Raw genomic sequence first — 13,507 nt, 5'->3', positions numbered from 1 at the left:
GTCAAGAGATCGAGACCATCCTGGCCAACAAGGTGAAACCCCGTCTCTACTAAAAATACAAAAAAAAATTAGCTGGGCGTGGTGGTGCGTGCCTGTAATCCCAGCTACTCAGGAGGCTGAGGCAGGAGAATTGCCTGAACCCAGGAGGCGGAGGTTGCGGTGAGCCGAGAACGCGCCATTGCACTCCAGCCTGGGTAACAAGAGCGAAACTCCGTCTCAAAAAAAAAAAAGAAAGTTATCCACTCATACAGCCGGCTTCTAAGCAAATACTCTGAGAGCACTTCTTGTTAACTTCCATAAAATATCCAAACAGAATATTAACTCAAAGGCTGTTTCACAGTACAGTTGGTTAAAACCATACATTTATAGTAGTGACCAGCATCATATATTGTTTTAAAGAGCATAATAAATCCATAGCTTATAAGAATTAATATGGTTGTAGGCCGGGCGCGGTGGCTCAAGCCTGTAATCCCAGCACTATGGGAGGCCAAGGCGGGTGGATCACGAGGTCAAGAGATCGAGACCATCCTGGTCAACATGGTGAAACCCCGTCTCTACTAAAAATACAAAAAAAATTAGCTGGGTATGGTGGCGCGTGCCTGTAATCCCAGCTACTCAGGAGGCTGAGGCAGGAGAATTGCCTGAACCCAGGAGGCGGAGGTTGCGGTGAGCAGAGATCACGCCATTGCACTCCAACCTGGGTAACATGAGTGAAACTCCGTCTCAAAAAAAAAAAAAAAATATAAAAAAAAAAAAAAAAAAAAAAAAAAAAAAAAAAAGAAAGAAAAAGAATTAATATGGTTGTGAAGGAAAACATATAGTTCAACCTGAGATGCCGGTGTTAACCTATAAAAGATCCGACACATTAAGTATTCTAATCTTCATGTTTACTCTGACAATACTTATCTTCATTTTACAGATGATGAAACTGAACATTTGCTCTACATTAAATATTGTTGCTACCACCCACAAAGATGCGATTTTTTTTTTTTTTAAACGGGGTTTCACCATGTTGGTCAGGCTGGTGTTGAACTCCCGACCTCAGGTGATCCGCCCACCTTGGCCTCTAAAGTGCTTGGATTACAGGCGTGAGCCACCACGCCCGGCCAAAGATGCGATTTTTAACCCAAACCTCATAGCTTCTGTGAAGAAAGCACATTTGGTTTTAATAAATAAAAGTCAAATAGGTCTGAGAGTTGGAGGGACTGGTTCTTTATTTCAAAAAGACACTTGTCAATATTCAGTATCAAAACAGTTACACTATTGATTTCTCTTTCTCCCAATCGGCCCAAAGAGACCACATAAAAGGAGAGTATATTTTAAGCCAATAAGCTGCAGGATGTACACCTAACAGACCTCCTAGAAACCTTACCAGAAAATGGGGACTGGGTAGGGAAACTTTAAAAGATCAGCAAACTGCCAGCCCATGGACTGCAGAGGCTGTCAGAGCCAGATGGGGTGGCCAGGGTGCCACAAATCCAAAGAAGCAGTTTCAAAATAATATAAAATTTTAAAAGTTTTGTACATAAGCTATTCAAGATTTCTCCAGCACTGACTGATACAAAGCACAATGAGATGGCACTTTTAGACACAGCAGCTTCAAACCCAGAGAAGGGTAATGAGATGAGTTTCATATGGCTAAATCAGTGGCAAAAACAATCTTCTTTCTTTCTTTCAAGGAGGCAGGAAAGCAATTAAGTGGTCATCTCAACATAAGGGGCACATGATCCGTTCTGTAAGCAGTTGGGAGGGAGTAGAGATGGGACAAAAATTTGGTCTCAGAGATCTTACCATCTTAATTTGGTCACTTGTAATGAAAAAAATAGAAATAATGTTGTCCAAAGAGATCTTAAAGCTGAAAACTTGAACAGCACATTTTTTTGTTGTTGTTCTTGTTTGACTAACTCCTCCTGGAATCACCTTTCTGGTTTAGCTGGTACTTTGCACAGAGCAATGAGGTTTCCCACAGTGGAGTCTTTCCCTAGGCTCTGTTTGGCTCTCAGTAAGGCAGGGCTATACCTTTTCCTCTCTTCTATGGAGAGGGCAATATGCATTAAGCTGAAAAGTCACCTTCCAAAAGTAAGAAAGGGATTAGCTTGCTGCTTCAGGGCGTGGACTTATCTGGAATGTTTTACAAATGGTTGCTACAAAACAACAAAAAAGGTAATTACAAAATGTGTTTATCACGACATGCTTTTAAAGACATTATGCATTGTGCTCACATTCCCTTAAATGTTGTTTCCAAAGGTGCTCAGCCTCTAGCCCAACTGGAATCTCCGGGAAGAGGCAGAGACATTTTGGCGAATAAGACACAGGGGAAGAGGGGGCAGCGAAAGAGAAAGCAGCCTTCCAGTTAAAGATCAGCCCTCAGTTAAAGGTCAGCTTCGGGCAGGCTGGCCTCAGGCGGAGTCAGGGTCAGAGGGAGAAGCAGCAGCAGGGTGGGACTGGGGCGTTCTACATCTCATTCAGGTCAAGCAGAGTCTGGTCCAGCATCCTTTGTGTACAGAGGTGCTCCTCTTTGGTGCATTTCAGTTTATCTAATGGGGGTAAAGGAGAGAAGTTACAGAAAACGAGAAGTAAATTTCAAGGTCTGTGCGCTCTTTTGAGACTTGCTCCTGTTGCAGAAAAGCTGCGGACTAATAAAGCAGCTGCTTTCTCAGCCACAGAAGTGAGCTATTTTATCACCCGGTTTTGTAGGGCCTTTGGGTTGCCTACTGAGGTTGTAGGTGTTGCTGCACTTCCTGGGTGAGAGAGTGAGGTCCCTTATCAGCCATTTCCTCTCCCACCCACACCCAACCAACACTTTCAGCTTTCAGTCAATGAAAGAGCAAGCCTTAAGCATCAGCCATCCACTTTTCTAGGTTTTACCCACATGACAATAACTTCTTGAAATGGCTCACTGGAGTTTGAACATTGCAAACAACAGAAACATCGGAATCTCAAATTATAAAGAGCACAGGAAGATCCTCATGCACTACACGTTTTTTCCAAAAAGTAGAGGAGAAAATAATAACTGGTGGGATAGATAAAAGGGCCCTCACAGTTAAGTTAAATAATCTCTAAAGAAAACAAAGCCAAGAACACTACTGAAACAAGTAGTTATAAGCAAAACTTTGAGATTGCTGTAGAGCTACTGTCCAAAACTAGCTTGTGACAGTTACTTGAAATTAAACATAAAACCAGGAAAAGGAAGCAAAAGGGAAAATGTCAGGAAGAAAATCAGCAGCTGAACACTAAGGAGAATCTAATTTGTCTAGCAAGCAAACCACTCTGACTGCTCTAAAGAAGTGAGGAAAATACTAAAATCTTCAACTCAGAGGTGATGGCGACACAGAGCCATATTCGTATCCCACAACTTTTCTTCCCTTTCCCTTTTTTTCCACCCAGTCAGAAGGACCCATGCCTGGGCCTGCAGACGAAGCAGTTACAACAATTTGTCAAGTCAGTCCTTTTATTGTTAGAAATATCCATGAAAAGGAACATATCCTACACTGAGTGCACAAGTGAAAGAGTAGCAAATAAGGGTGGAAAACAATATTCTCCCAAGTTTTTTCACTATAATCTCTCAGGCCCCTCCCTTCTTCACCCATAATCTCTTCTAAAGGGTCAGAAACTTCACAATGGTCAATTTCACAATACTGTTAGGAAATGAACATTCTAAGTGCCCCAATTAAAAAGCAATATGCTCAGGGCAAAATAATAACTTTTAAAAAGACAATCAGCTTTTTGTTGGGGTCCAGGTCAGTGGTGTGAGCAGTAAGCTCAGTTTAATGGGCATCAGTGAGCCCTGCCCATCAGTCACACAGATCATGCAGCGTTAGCTTCAGCTCATTAGAAAGCAGGCGGTTTCGCTCAAGTTGGCTGTAGAGACGCTCTGCAGCAGCAACGGAGAGGAGGGAACACAAGAGAAGGAGAGGAAAAAGAGGAGGAGAAAGAGAAAAAGGGAAAGTTAGTAGAGTACCAGAAGTAAATTATGAGTCTTTCAACTAGCTGGTATATATAACATGCATCTGTAAGGCAGGGTGGATGCAAGGAGGATTCAGACAGAGAGTCAGTCACTTGGTGGAAAGACCAACAGAGGAAATTTGGACTGACGAGTTGGTAGGACAATATCTTGAGGGAGAAAAAATACCCCCTTCACAGTATTTATTCCCTGAGTTGAGAAACTGAAACAAGGGAAATGGCCAAGGAAGGAATATAGCTGGCTTCGGAGAAATGTGTTCACAATCGGGGTTTGAAAGCAACGGAAGTGAACAGCTGAACATTTTCTGTGAAGGCATTTCAACATGGCATTATAAATGGTAGACTGGAATAAATATCCCCACACCCATTCACTCCTATATTTTCTAATGCTTCTTGTTACAGTTATTGTGTGATAGACTGATTTTAGTGGCCTAGTCAATAAATATCCAATTTCTTCTTCTTTAAAAGAATCTCAAACCTGTTAGAGTCAATAGTGTGCCTAGTCCCAGGGAAGGCAAATTACTGATATAAGCTAATCAAGACTATCCTGTTGTTTTTCAGCCTCCCTTGCAGCTAGGGGTGATTATGTGATCCAGTTTTAATCAATGAGATGTAAAAAGATAGCCTGCTGGGGGCTTCTGGGAAGACTTTAGCTTTCCCTCTTGCCTTAAACATGATGTGATGACTAGAGTTACATATTTCAATCTTAAGAGAAGAGACCAAGAGAATCACAGAAAGCCCAGCTGAAACAGGCCACAGTTGCTCATGGCTAAATATATGTGATTAAAAAAAAAAAAAATCCCATGTTTATTTAAGCTACTAATAAGCTGTTTCTGTTTATTTCTTTTCTTTCTTTCTTTCTTTCTTTCTTTCTTTCTTTCTTTCTTTCTTTCTAACAAAATCAGGCTAAGGGACAATTTAGCAAATATTCCTGATACAAGCAGCTAAGTGCTCAAATCTAATGGGTTTATCTGGATTTTTTATTTGAAGCACACTTTAAAGAGATAGTGGGATATGAAAGATTCAAATCCATCTGACTAGCACAGAGATAATACAAATTTGGAGACAGGAAAACCAAACTCCTGGTATACGCCTAGAACCAACCTCTGAAATTCACAAATAAGTTTCTCCCTATATTTTACAGCCCCTTTCAAAATGGTCTCACGACCTCAAATATGAAAAAAAGACTTTTCTGTCCTAAAATCATCTGCATATGTGGGCATTGCTCAGGCACCCTGCCTTCTGGGCTGGGGTTTTTTCCAAGATTGACCAGGAAGCTAGAGGCCAGTATGGTCCCAGTAATACTTGCCACTTTATGTACACTATCAAAAACAGAAAGCATGTATGTATAAAAAACCTGGGAGGGAATGACCAAAAATAATAGCTGTATTCAAAAGCAGAATCAGGGTGAGCCTTTAACTTGCACTTCCCTTTAAACCAGTGGTTCTCAATAGGGGTGGTATTGAGCACTCTTCTCTCTCAGGAGAGATGTTGATTATGTGTGGGAGGTTTTGATACCACAATGATTAGAAGGCCCATATAGGTATCGGTTACATTCACCATTAAGAAAGACTATACAGGCTAAGCAATCAAATCTGAAAATCCAAAATCCAAAATCTGAAACTTTTTGATTGCTAACATGAGGCTCAATGAAAATGCTCATTGGAGGATTTTGGATTTTAGGGGTGTGTGTGTGTGTGTGTAATTTTAGAGACAAGGTCTTAATGTTGTCCAGGCTAGAGTGTGATGAGTATTCATAGGCCTAATCATAGTGCACAAACTACTAGGGCTCAAGCGACCCTCCCACTTCAGCCTCCTGAGTAGGAACTATAGGTGTGTATCACCATGCCTGGTATGAATTTCTGATTTTCAAATTTGGGGTGCTCAACTGGTAAGTATAATGCAAATGTTAAAAAAAAAAAAGTCAAAATCTGAAACACTTCTGGTCACAAGTATTTTGAATAAGGTATACTCAAAACTGTACTAATAGTGTATAAGCTTCATGAGGCCTCAGATTGGACCAGTCTTATACACTGAGGCACCCTTGTCAAAATAACAGGTATTGAAATTTGTGAACTAATCTCTCAAACTTCCTGTGATGTTACATTTCATACAAATCTCATGAACAGACTGAACTTAGAGAAGACCTGTATCCAAGTTGGTTTGTGTGATTCACACTTGGGAAAGAAGGATGTTATAAAGATCTTTATCTCTCAAAACAGCCTGGTCAATGAGAGTTCTGTTCCATTTAGGGAAGAAATAAAGAGACAGAGAAGGAGTGGGAACATTTTATTATTGCCTGACTAAATTTCAGAACACAGAGTTCCCTAGGGATTGCATGAGGTCAGAAAGACAAATGTAGCTGTTCTCTCACTTTGAACTTAGCTTCTAACTCTGCTATCTCTAATAATTAAAAATTAAGGATCAGTACTAGCTCCTTAGGTGAAGCTCTTGGTTCCCGGATAATAGCTAAAATAAAACAAAACAAACAAAGAGGCAAGGCAGAGAATCCATTTGGTCCAATATTCTTTTCAGCTATACCTGATTAAGAAACAACCCCATGGCTGGGCACAGTGGTTCATGCTTGTAATCCCAGTACTTTGGGAGGCCAAGGCAGGTGGATCATGAGGTCAGGAGTTTGAGACCAGCCTGACCAACAAGATGAAACCTTGTCCCTAATAAAAATACAAACATTAGCTGGGCGTGGTGGCACATGCCTTTAATCCCAGCTACTCAGGAGGATGAAGCAGGAGAATTGCTTGAATCTGGGAGGTGGAGGTTGCAGTGAGCCGAGATCACACCACTGCACTCCAACCTGGGTGACACAGCAAAACTCCATCTTTAAAAAAAAAAAAGGGGAGGGGGAGGAACAACTCCATGGAGCTGGATAGTATTCAACTAATACCATGTGAAAGGAAGAGACTGGGTGGGGCTAAGATAAAGCTGCCAAACAGAATAGGTCAGTTGCATCTCTCAGATAACATGGAGTTAGCACATTTTATTCCTCATCTCAATGATGGTAACAAGGAAGACATTATTACTCAAATTGGTCTCCCCGAGCATTCGGGAAGAGTAAATGAAAAATTGAAGAAAAAAAAAAAAAAAAAAAAAAAAGGAGGATCAAAATGGGCTTGTGGATCTTAGAAATTAAGAGGAGGGGGAATCATTAAGGGGCCAAGTGTTTTGCTCTGATGCTTGGCTTCACCCCCAAACTAGTGCAGGCTCAAGTAACACAGGATGACTTCTGCAAAGATATTGAGCCTTAAATGAGGGAATGAAGTTAGCACTACATAGTACTTCATTGTTTACTTTGCTACCCCAGCTTGTTGGTCTCTATCCTTGCTCACACTAGTCATACCACAGGGAAAACAAGGAGATACCAGAAATCAGAGATATAACCTTACTCTTCTCCCAATCTCCCTCTCTTACTTCCTTTCTAAGAAGCCTTTCTTCATGTCAAAGCCAACTTCTTCTGCCCAGAATCTAAATGTTTGGGAATGTGGTGTCCAATATAATAGCCACTAGCCACAGGTAGCTAATTAAATCTAAATGAACTACAATGAAAGTAATTAAACTTTAGCCCCTTCAACCACACTAGCCACGTTTTGAGTGCTTGAGTGCCACATGTGGCTAATGTACTGGACATCATTACCAAAAGTTCTGCTAGATAAGGCACTGCTCTAGTAAACTATATTGCCTATATCTTCTTCCTACCAATACATTCTTTTGCCCCTGAAAATATGACTCCCCCTCTTGACTTATTAACACTCAAAATGTACCCTCCAATTACTAAAGTATCAATGAATGTCCCATTTTCAGTTATCTTCCTTCTCAACCTCTCTGTTGAAGAACCACTGGAAACCATCCAATCTTTTTTTTTTTTTGAGAGGAAGTCTCACTCTGGAGTGCAGCGCTCAATCTTGGCTCACTGCAATCTCCACCTCCTGGGTTCAAGCAATTCTCCTGCCTCAGCCTCCCATGTAGCTGGGATTACAGGTGCCTGCCACCATGCCCGGCTAATTTTTTGTATTTTTAGTAGACACAGGGTTTCACTGTGTTAGCCAGGATGGTCTCAATCTCCTGACCTCTTGATCCGCCCGCCTTGGCCTCCCAAAGTGCTGGGATTACAGGTGTGAGCCACCACGCTGGGCCAACCCTGAACTTCTTTAACTACTCATCTGTCTTCTTTCCCTCCAATCAGTTCCATTTGGCTCCTCCTCCTACATAATGTTTTCCTCACTGTTTAATTATATATATATATGTATGTTTGCAATTGTCCTTTATGGTTCTAATTTACCTCCATGGTGTAAACTACCTGTACTCCTTATGGATTCCCAACTCTCTATGTCAATCTCTCTGCCTCAAACCCTAGAATTTTGTTTTCACTCAGATACCTGCCAGACTGTCAGCCACATCTTCTTTCCTTTCCCTCAACTCCCCCAAACAGGACAATGTGACCTCCCTACATCTTTAACCCCCATTTTCCTACTCTTTCTTTTGAGGGTCTCATTCTGTTGCCCACGCTGGAGAGCTAGCTGCAGCCTCAAACTCCCTAGGCACAAAGGATCCTCTGGCTTCGGCCTTCCAAGCAGATAGGACTACAGGCGCGCACTACCCTGTCTAGCTAATTTTTTTACAATATTTTGTAGAGACAGGGTCTCACTTTGTTGCCAGGCTGGTCTCGTACTCCTGGGCAAGGAATCTTCACACCTCAGCCTCCCAAAGTGCTGGGTGGGATTACAGGCATGAGCCACCGAACCTGGCTCATTCTCTTACTCTAAAAACCAGTCATCCTTATCTTTTCCTCCTCATATCAAGTGGCCAGGCCTTTCACGATGCCTGTCTTTATTTAGCACCTGACTGGCATAGCATATTACAGTGCAGAACTCCTGAGCTTAAGGCTTCCTTCTGCCTCAGCCTCCCAAGTAGCTACAGGCACTACAGGCATGAGCCATTGCACCCAGCTGAAAGAAAAGAAAATTTTAAATACAAACCCTTCTGAGAAACTAAAGTACTAAGTGAACTACACTTAAGCTCTTGGATTAGTATAATTCACAGCTATACTATTCAGAAATCTCTGCTGCGTAAATTGGAAGGGGAAATTTCTAAAATGCTGACATTTAATTCCACGTTATGAACCAGGGAAAATTTTACTAGCAGAAATTTATGTATGTAATACATCATCAGCCCCATATGCACATTATTTGAACTATTCATGATTGGCCATTTTAGTTTTCGCAATAATAATTTATCACTTGTCTTATATCCCACTAGCACACACTAGTAGGCAAATGGTAGCAAGTCTCAAATATGTAAGAAAGATTTAAAGAAGAAAAAGCAGGCCAGGCGCGGTGGCTCAAGCCTGTAATCCCAGCACTTTGGGAGGCCGAGGCGGGTGGATCACGAGGTCAAGACATCGAGACCATCCTGGTCAACATGGTGAAAACCCGTCTCTACTAAAAATACAAAAAATTAGCTGGGCATGGTGGCGCGTGCCTGTAGTCCCAGCTACTCAGGAGGCTGAGGCAGGAGAATTGCCTGAACCCAGGAGGCGGAGGTTGCGGTGAGCCGAGATCGCGCCATTGCACTCCAGCCTGGGTAACATAAAAAAAAAAAAAAAAGAAGAAGAAGAAGAAAAAGTAAAACTGTTGAGAATTCTATCCATTGTATATTTTTCTGTGACTTGGGATGATGTAACTCATCAATCTTAACAATAATATATTGAGTTCTGAGTGTTCTGAGGATACACCATTTGAACCACGAGTAAGAGAGTACAGAATGTGTATTGAGAGCCACTTCAATGGCTTCTCAACGACACTGCAGCAAAGGAGGACCTGAAGAGAGAATGGAAACACTGCAGGCAGATGATTTAAGAACCTGGAAATAAGGAATTTAATCTTGTTCAGCCTGAGGAGTGTAACTAAAATTACCATTCTGAGGAACCTGTACTAAATCCATCACTCTAGTAGAATCGGATCAGCTGAGTTTAAATGTCAAGAAAAAATAGACACACACAAAAGTGGCTTTGATTATGTAAGTCAGAGGTAGGGGAGCCTACGAGAGCTCTTCCCCACATCACTACCCCAAGGCTCCTTCTTAGGGACAGCAGCAGCTTTGTCAATGACACAAATGCAGGGTGGCATGAGGTTTCCAGCAGCTTAACATTTTAATTTGGGGTGGGGGTGGAAGAAAATACATAAGTTGCTTTTGTGCCCCCCGCATCCTAATGCCTTGGGGCCCAGCCAGGCTGACCCAAATGGAATCCAGAGCGAGTGGGGCGTTGGGTTCCCCGAGGAGGAAAGGGGGCAGATCCAGAACAGAGCAGAAACGGTGATAATTATCTGTATGAAAAAGTAAGGATACTCTAGGTGAGAAGGACTGGCATCAATCTAGATAGCAAATTAGGAGAAAGGGAGAGGAAAAAAAGGAAGAGGTGGCAGCAGGAATAATAAAAGAGAGCCAGACACTTCAGCCTGAGAAATTGGCTTCTTTTCAGGGTTAGTGGGAAAGATACAAAGAAGCCGATTAGCATCAAGGATCAGGGATCCACAGCAAACAGATGAACTCCCAGCTCCCTTTGGTGCTGTTTACCACTTGGCTTGCTTCTGGGACTCAGCTCAATTCTTAGGTGAATTTGGTAATTCTCATCTTAAATAGTTCCCTAAACTTTAATATCAGGGAACAAATCAAACATACCCAGGAGGCCTGAATTTTGTTTTAATGTGTCAGGGCCCAAGTCACTGGCTCTCTGGGCCCGATCTCATTAGTTGCATGGATTCTACATCTAGCAGTATCCCTTCTGAGAAGACTAAATTTGAGAAGCAAATAGAAAAATCAGTGTAATGAAAAAATTATAAATACAAAGTATAAAAGTTACAAGTCAATCAGGGTTCTCCCTCTGATCCAAGATTAACTGCTTCCAGAGCATTTTTTTTTCCGAGACAGAGTCTCAATTCTTTCACCCAGACCGCATAATCTTGGCTGACAGTAACCTCCACCTCCCAGTTTCAAGCGATTCTCCTGCCTCAGCCTCCCAAGTAGCTGGGGTTATAGACGTGCACCACCACGCCCAGCTATTTTCTTTTTTTTTTTTTTTTTTTTTTTGAGACGGAGTTTCGCTCTTGTTACCCAGGCTGGAGTGCAATGGCACGATCTCGGCTCACCGCAACCTCCGCCTCCTGGGTTCAGGCAATTCTCCTGCCTCAGCCTCCTGAGCAGCTGGGACTACAGGCACGCGCCACCATGCCCAGCTAATTTTTTGTATTTTAGTAGAGACGGGGTTTCACCATGTTGACCAGGATGGTCTCGATCTCTTGACCTCGTGATCCACCCGCCTCGGCCTCCCAAAGTGCTGGGATTACAGGCTTGAGCCACCGCGCCCGGCCCAGCTATTTTCTTAATATTTTTTAGTAGAGATGGGGTTTCGCCATGTTGGCCAAGCTGGTCTTGAACTCCTGGCCTCCAGTTATCTGCCCCCCTTGGCCTCCCAAAGTGCTGGGATTACAGGTGTGAGCCACTGGGTCCAGCCTTTAATTTTTTTTTTTTTTTGAGACCCATTCTTGCTCTCTATTGCCCAGGCAGAGTGCAGTGGTATAATCTTGGCTCACTGCAACCTCTGCCTCCCAGGTTCAAGCGATTCTCCTGCCTCAGCCTCCTGAGCAGCTGGGATTACTGGCACGCTGCCACCATGCCTGGCTAATTTTTGTATTTTTAGTAGAGACGGGGTTTCACCATATTGGCCAGGATGGTCTCGAACCCCTCACCTCAGGTGATCCACCAGCCTCGGCCTCCCAGAATGCTGGGATTACAGGCGTGAGCCACCACGCCCGGCCATGCTTCCAGAGCTTTTGCCAAACAAATAACCAGCACCAATGTTTCAAAGATAAGGGTGGAGATTCTATAGTTTCCAGACGATAAAACCAAAGCACACCACTATGCATAGCTTGTACCCCCATCCACCCACAAGCCAAGATCCCAGCCCCACTCTGCTGTCAGATAGTTACATAGAGGTCATGTCATTGAGGGCGTGGTCCAGCTCCTCGCTAATGGCCTTGTACTTCAGTTTCTGGGCATAGAGCTCATCTGGACGGGCACAGGAACCACAGGGAAGAATGAGGGGACAGAGTGAAAAGTTTCAGAAGCAGATGAAGAGAGGGAATCATTAGAAATTAGGAAAAGTGTGACTGTGGGTCTAATACCACAGTTAGGAAAACATCTATTCTGGCAACCATGACTGGGCATGTTCAGATCTACTCTCTCCTATGACCAACTCTTTTTTGATACCCCTTATCCACTGCAGCAAGGTCTAAGAACCTGGGCACAATCATAACTAGAAATTCCTATTACCAAAGGCACTCAAGAGGATATCACTCCCATCCAGGTACCCAATTCCAGGAACAAAAATAGCAAAGGGAGAGAGTAGACATCCATATTCAGACACTTCTCTGCCTACGAAGTGTGAACCCTATTAGTGGCCCCTTTGCTCCACAGGTTGCCCCTGCAACTCTTCCAAGAGCATACCAAAGAAGCATACATCAGAGCTCTCAAAGCAAAGAGCACATGCCCTTGTCAGGGTGGATGGCAGTTACCAACTTGCAGGAACAGAAAGTATTTAGAAAGCTCCTGACATTCGTTGTCAGTGCTCAGATATGGTTATTCCACAACTTGATTTCTTTGATAAATACCCCACAACTTGGGTGGTGAAAAGAATTGTGGAAAGTAGCCATGAACTGACATGCGTCTTGCCCTTCTGAAATCATGGCTTCCATTTAAACCTACAGACTAAAGGTTTAAGACTACTAAATTGGAGGTAAATGCAGCCATTATCATTTTCCTCAAAGGGAAGAATACAAATTGCAGAATATTAGGTAGGTGACGTCTTCTGAAAGGAAAAGATTAATTTTAAAAATCCAGTTCTAGGGTTTGACCCACTTTGCCTAGCTGTGGCATAGGACAGTGAACATGATATTAATACATGCCAAGTCACTACCAACTTCCTTTGGTGTACAGGAAAAAGAGATGAATGGTTAATAGGCAAGGTCTTCCTCTATATTTTTCTATTTCAATCCCTCTTCCAGGTTCCATACCTTCCAAGTCATCAATTGTCTTTTCCAGCTTGGCTACCGATCTCTCAGCAAACTCAGCACGGGTCTCTGCCTGGGGGAAATATGAAATCAGTCAGAATCAGAGATGTAGACAAAGAAGAACAATCTCTGTTTCTTCCACCTTCTACTTCTGGACTTTTCAGAACCCAAACTAGCCAGTCTAAGTTTACATTAATGCCTTATATACCTCTAAATGTTTTGGGTGCTGCCCTATAATCCCCTCAGCTCACCTCCTTGAGTTTATCAGTAAGAATCTTGATCTCTTCCTCATATTTGTCTTCTTTTTGAGAGTACTGTAAGAGAAGTAGATTAAAATTTCAGAGTAGAAATTAGTCACACAGACAATACCCATGTCCCTACACTTACTCTTATATTTAATATCCTTAGACTTAATGTGCTGAATGGTCCAAGAGTAAGAGCAAGGCCTGGCTCTGGACAAC

The 13,507-nt window shown here is 42.6% G+C and overlaps 1 protein-coding gene across 20 annotated transcripts in view; it reads right to left on the bottom strand.

Annotated features, from left to right (window-relative positions):
• Nucleotides 1-1,190: 1,190 nt before the first annotated feature.
• Nucleotides 1,191-13,507, bottom strand: part of TPM3 (tropomyosin 3) — a 32,986-nt gene continuing 20,669 nt past the window's right edge. For 5 of the 20 annotated variants that reach the window (XM_032265082.1, XM_032265083.1, XM_032265091.1 and 2 more), the window contains 3 exons: nt 13,298-13,360; nt 13,050-13,119; nt 1,191-2,537 (listed from right to left, as the gene is read on the bottom strand). In XM_032265082.1, the coding sequence (XP_032120973.1) occupies nt 2,455-2,537; nt 13,050-13,119; nt 13,298-13,360 (216 nt within the window). In that variant the 3' untranslated portion in view covers nt 1,191-2,454. Of the gene's footprint in view, nt 2,538-3,433; nt 3,875-9,983; nt 10,305-11,962; nt 12,046-13,049; nt 13,120-13,297; nt 13,361-13,507 lie in introns of those variants that run through there. The other 15 variants (XM_032265080.1, XM_032265081.1, XM_032265089.1 and 12 more) reach the window with 6 other exon arrangements.

Source organism: Sapajus apella, unplaced genomic scaffold (genome assembly GCF_009761245.1).
Source record: "Sapajus apella isolate SASKATOON/1434 unplaced genomic scaffold, GSC_monkey_1.0 scaffold148, whole genome shotgun sequence".
Classification (NCBI taxonomy): domain Eukaryota; kingdom Metazoa; phylum Chordata; class Mammalia; order Primates; family Cebidae; genus Sapajus; species Sapajus apella.
This window is presented reverse-complemented; position numbering and strand designations above follow the sequence as displayed.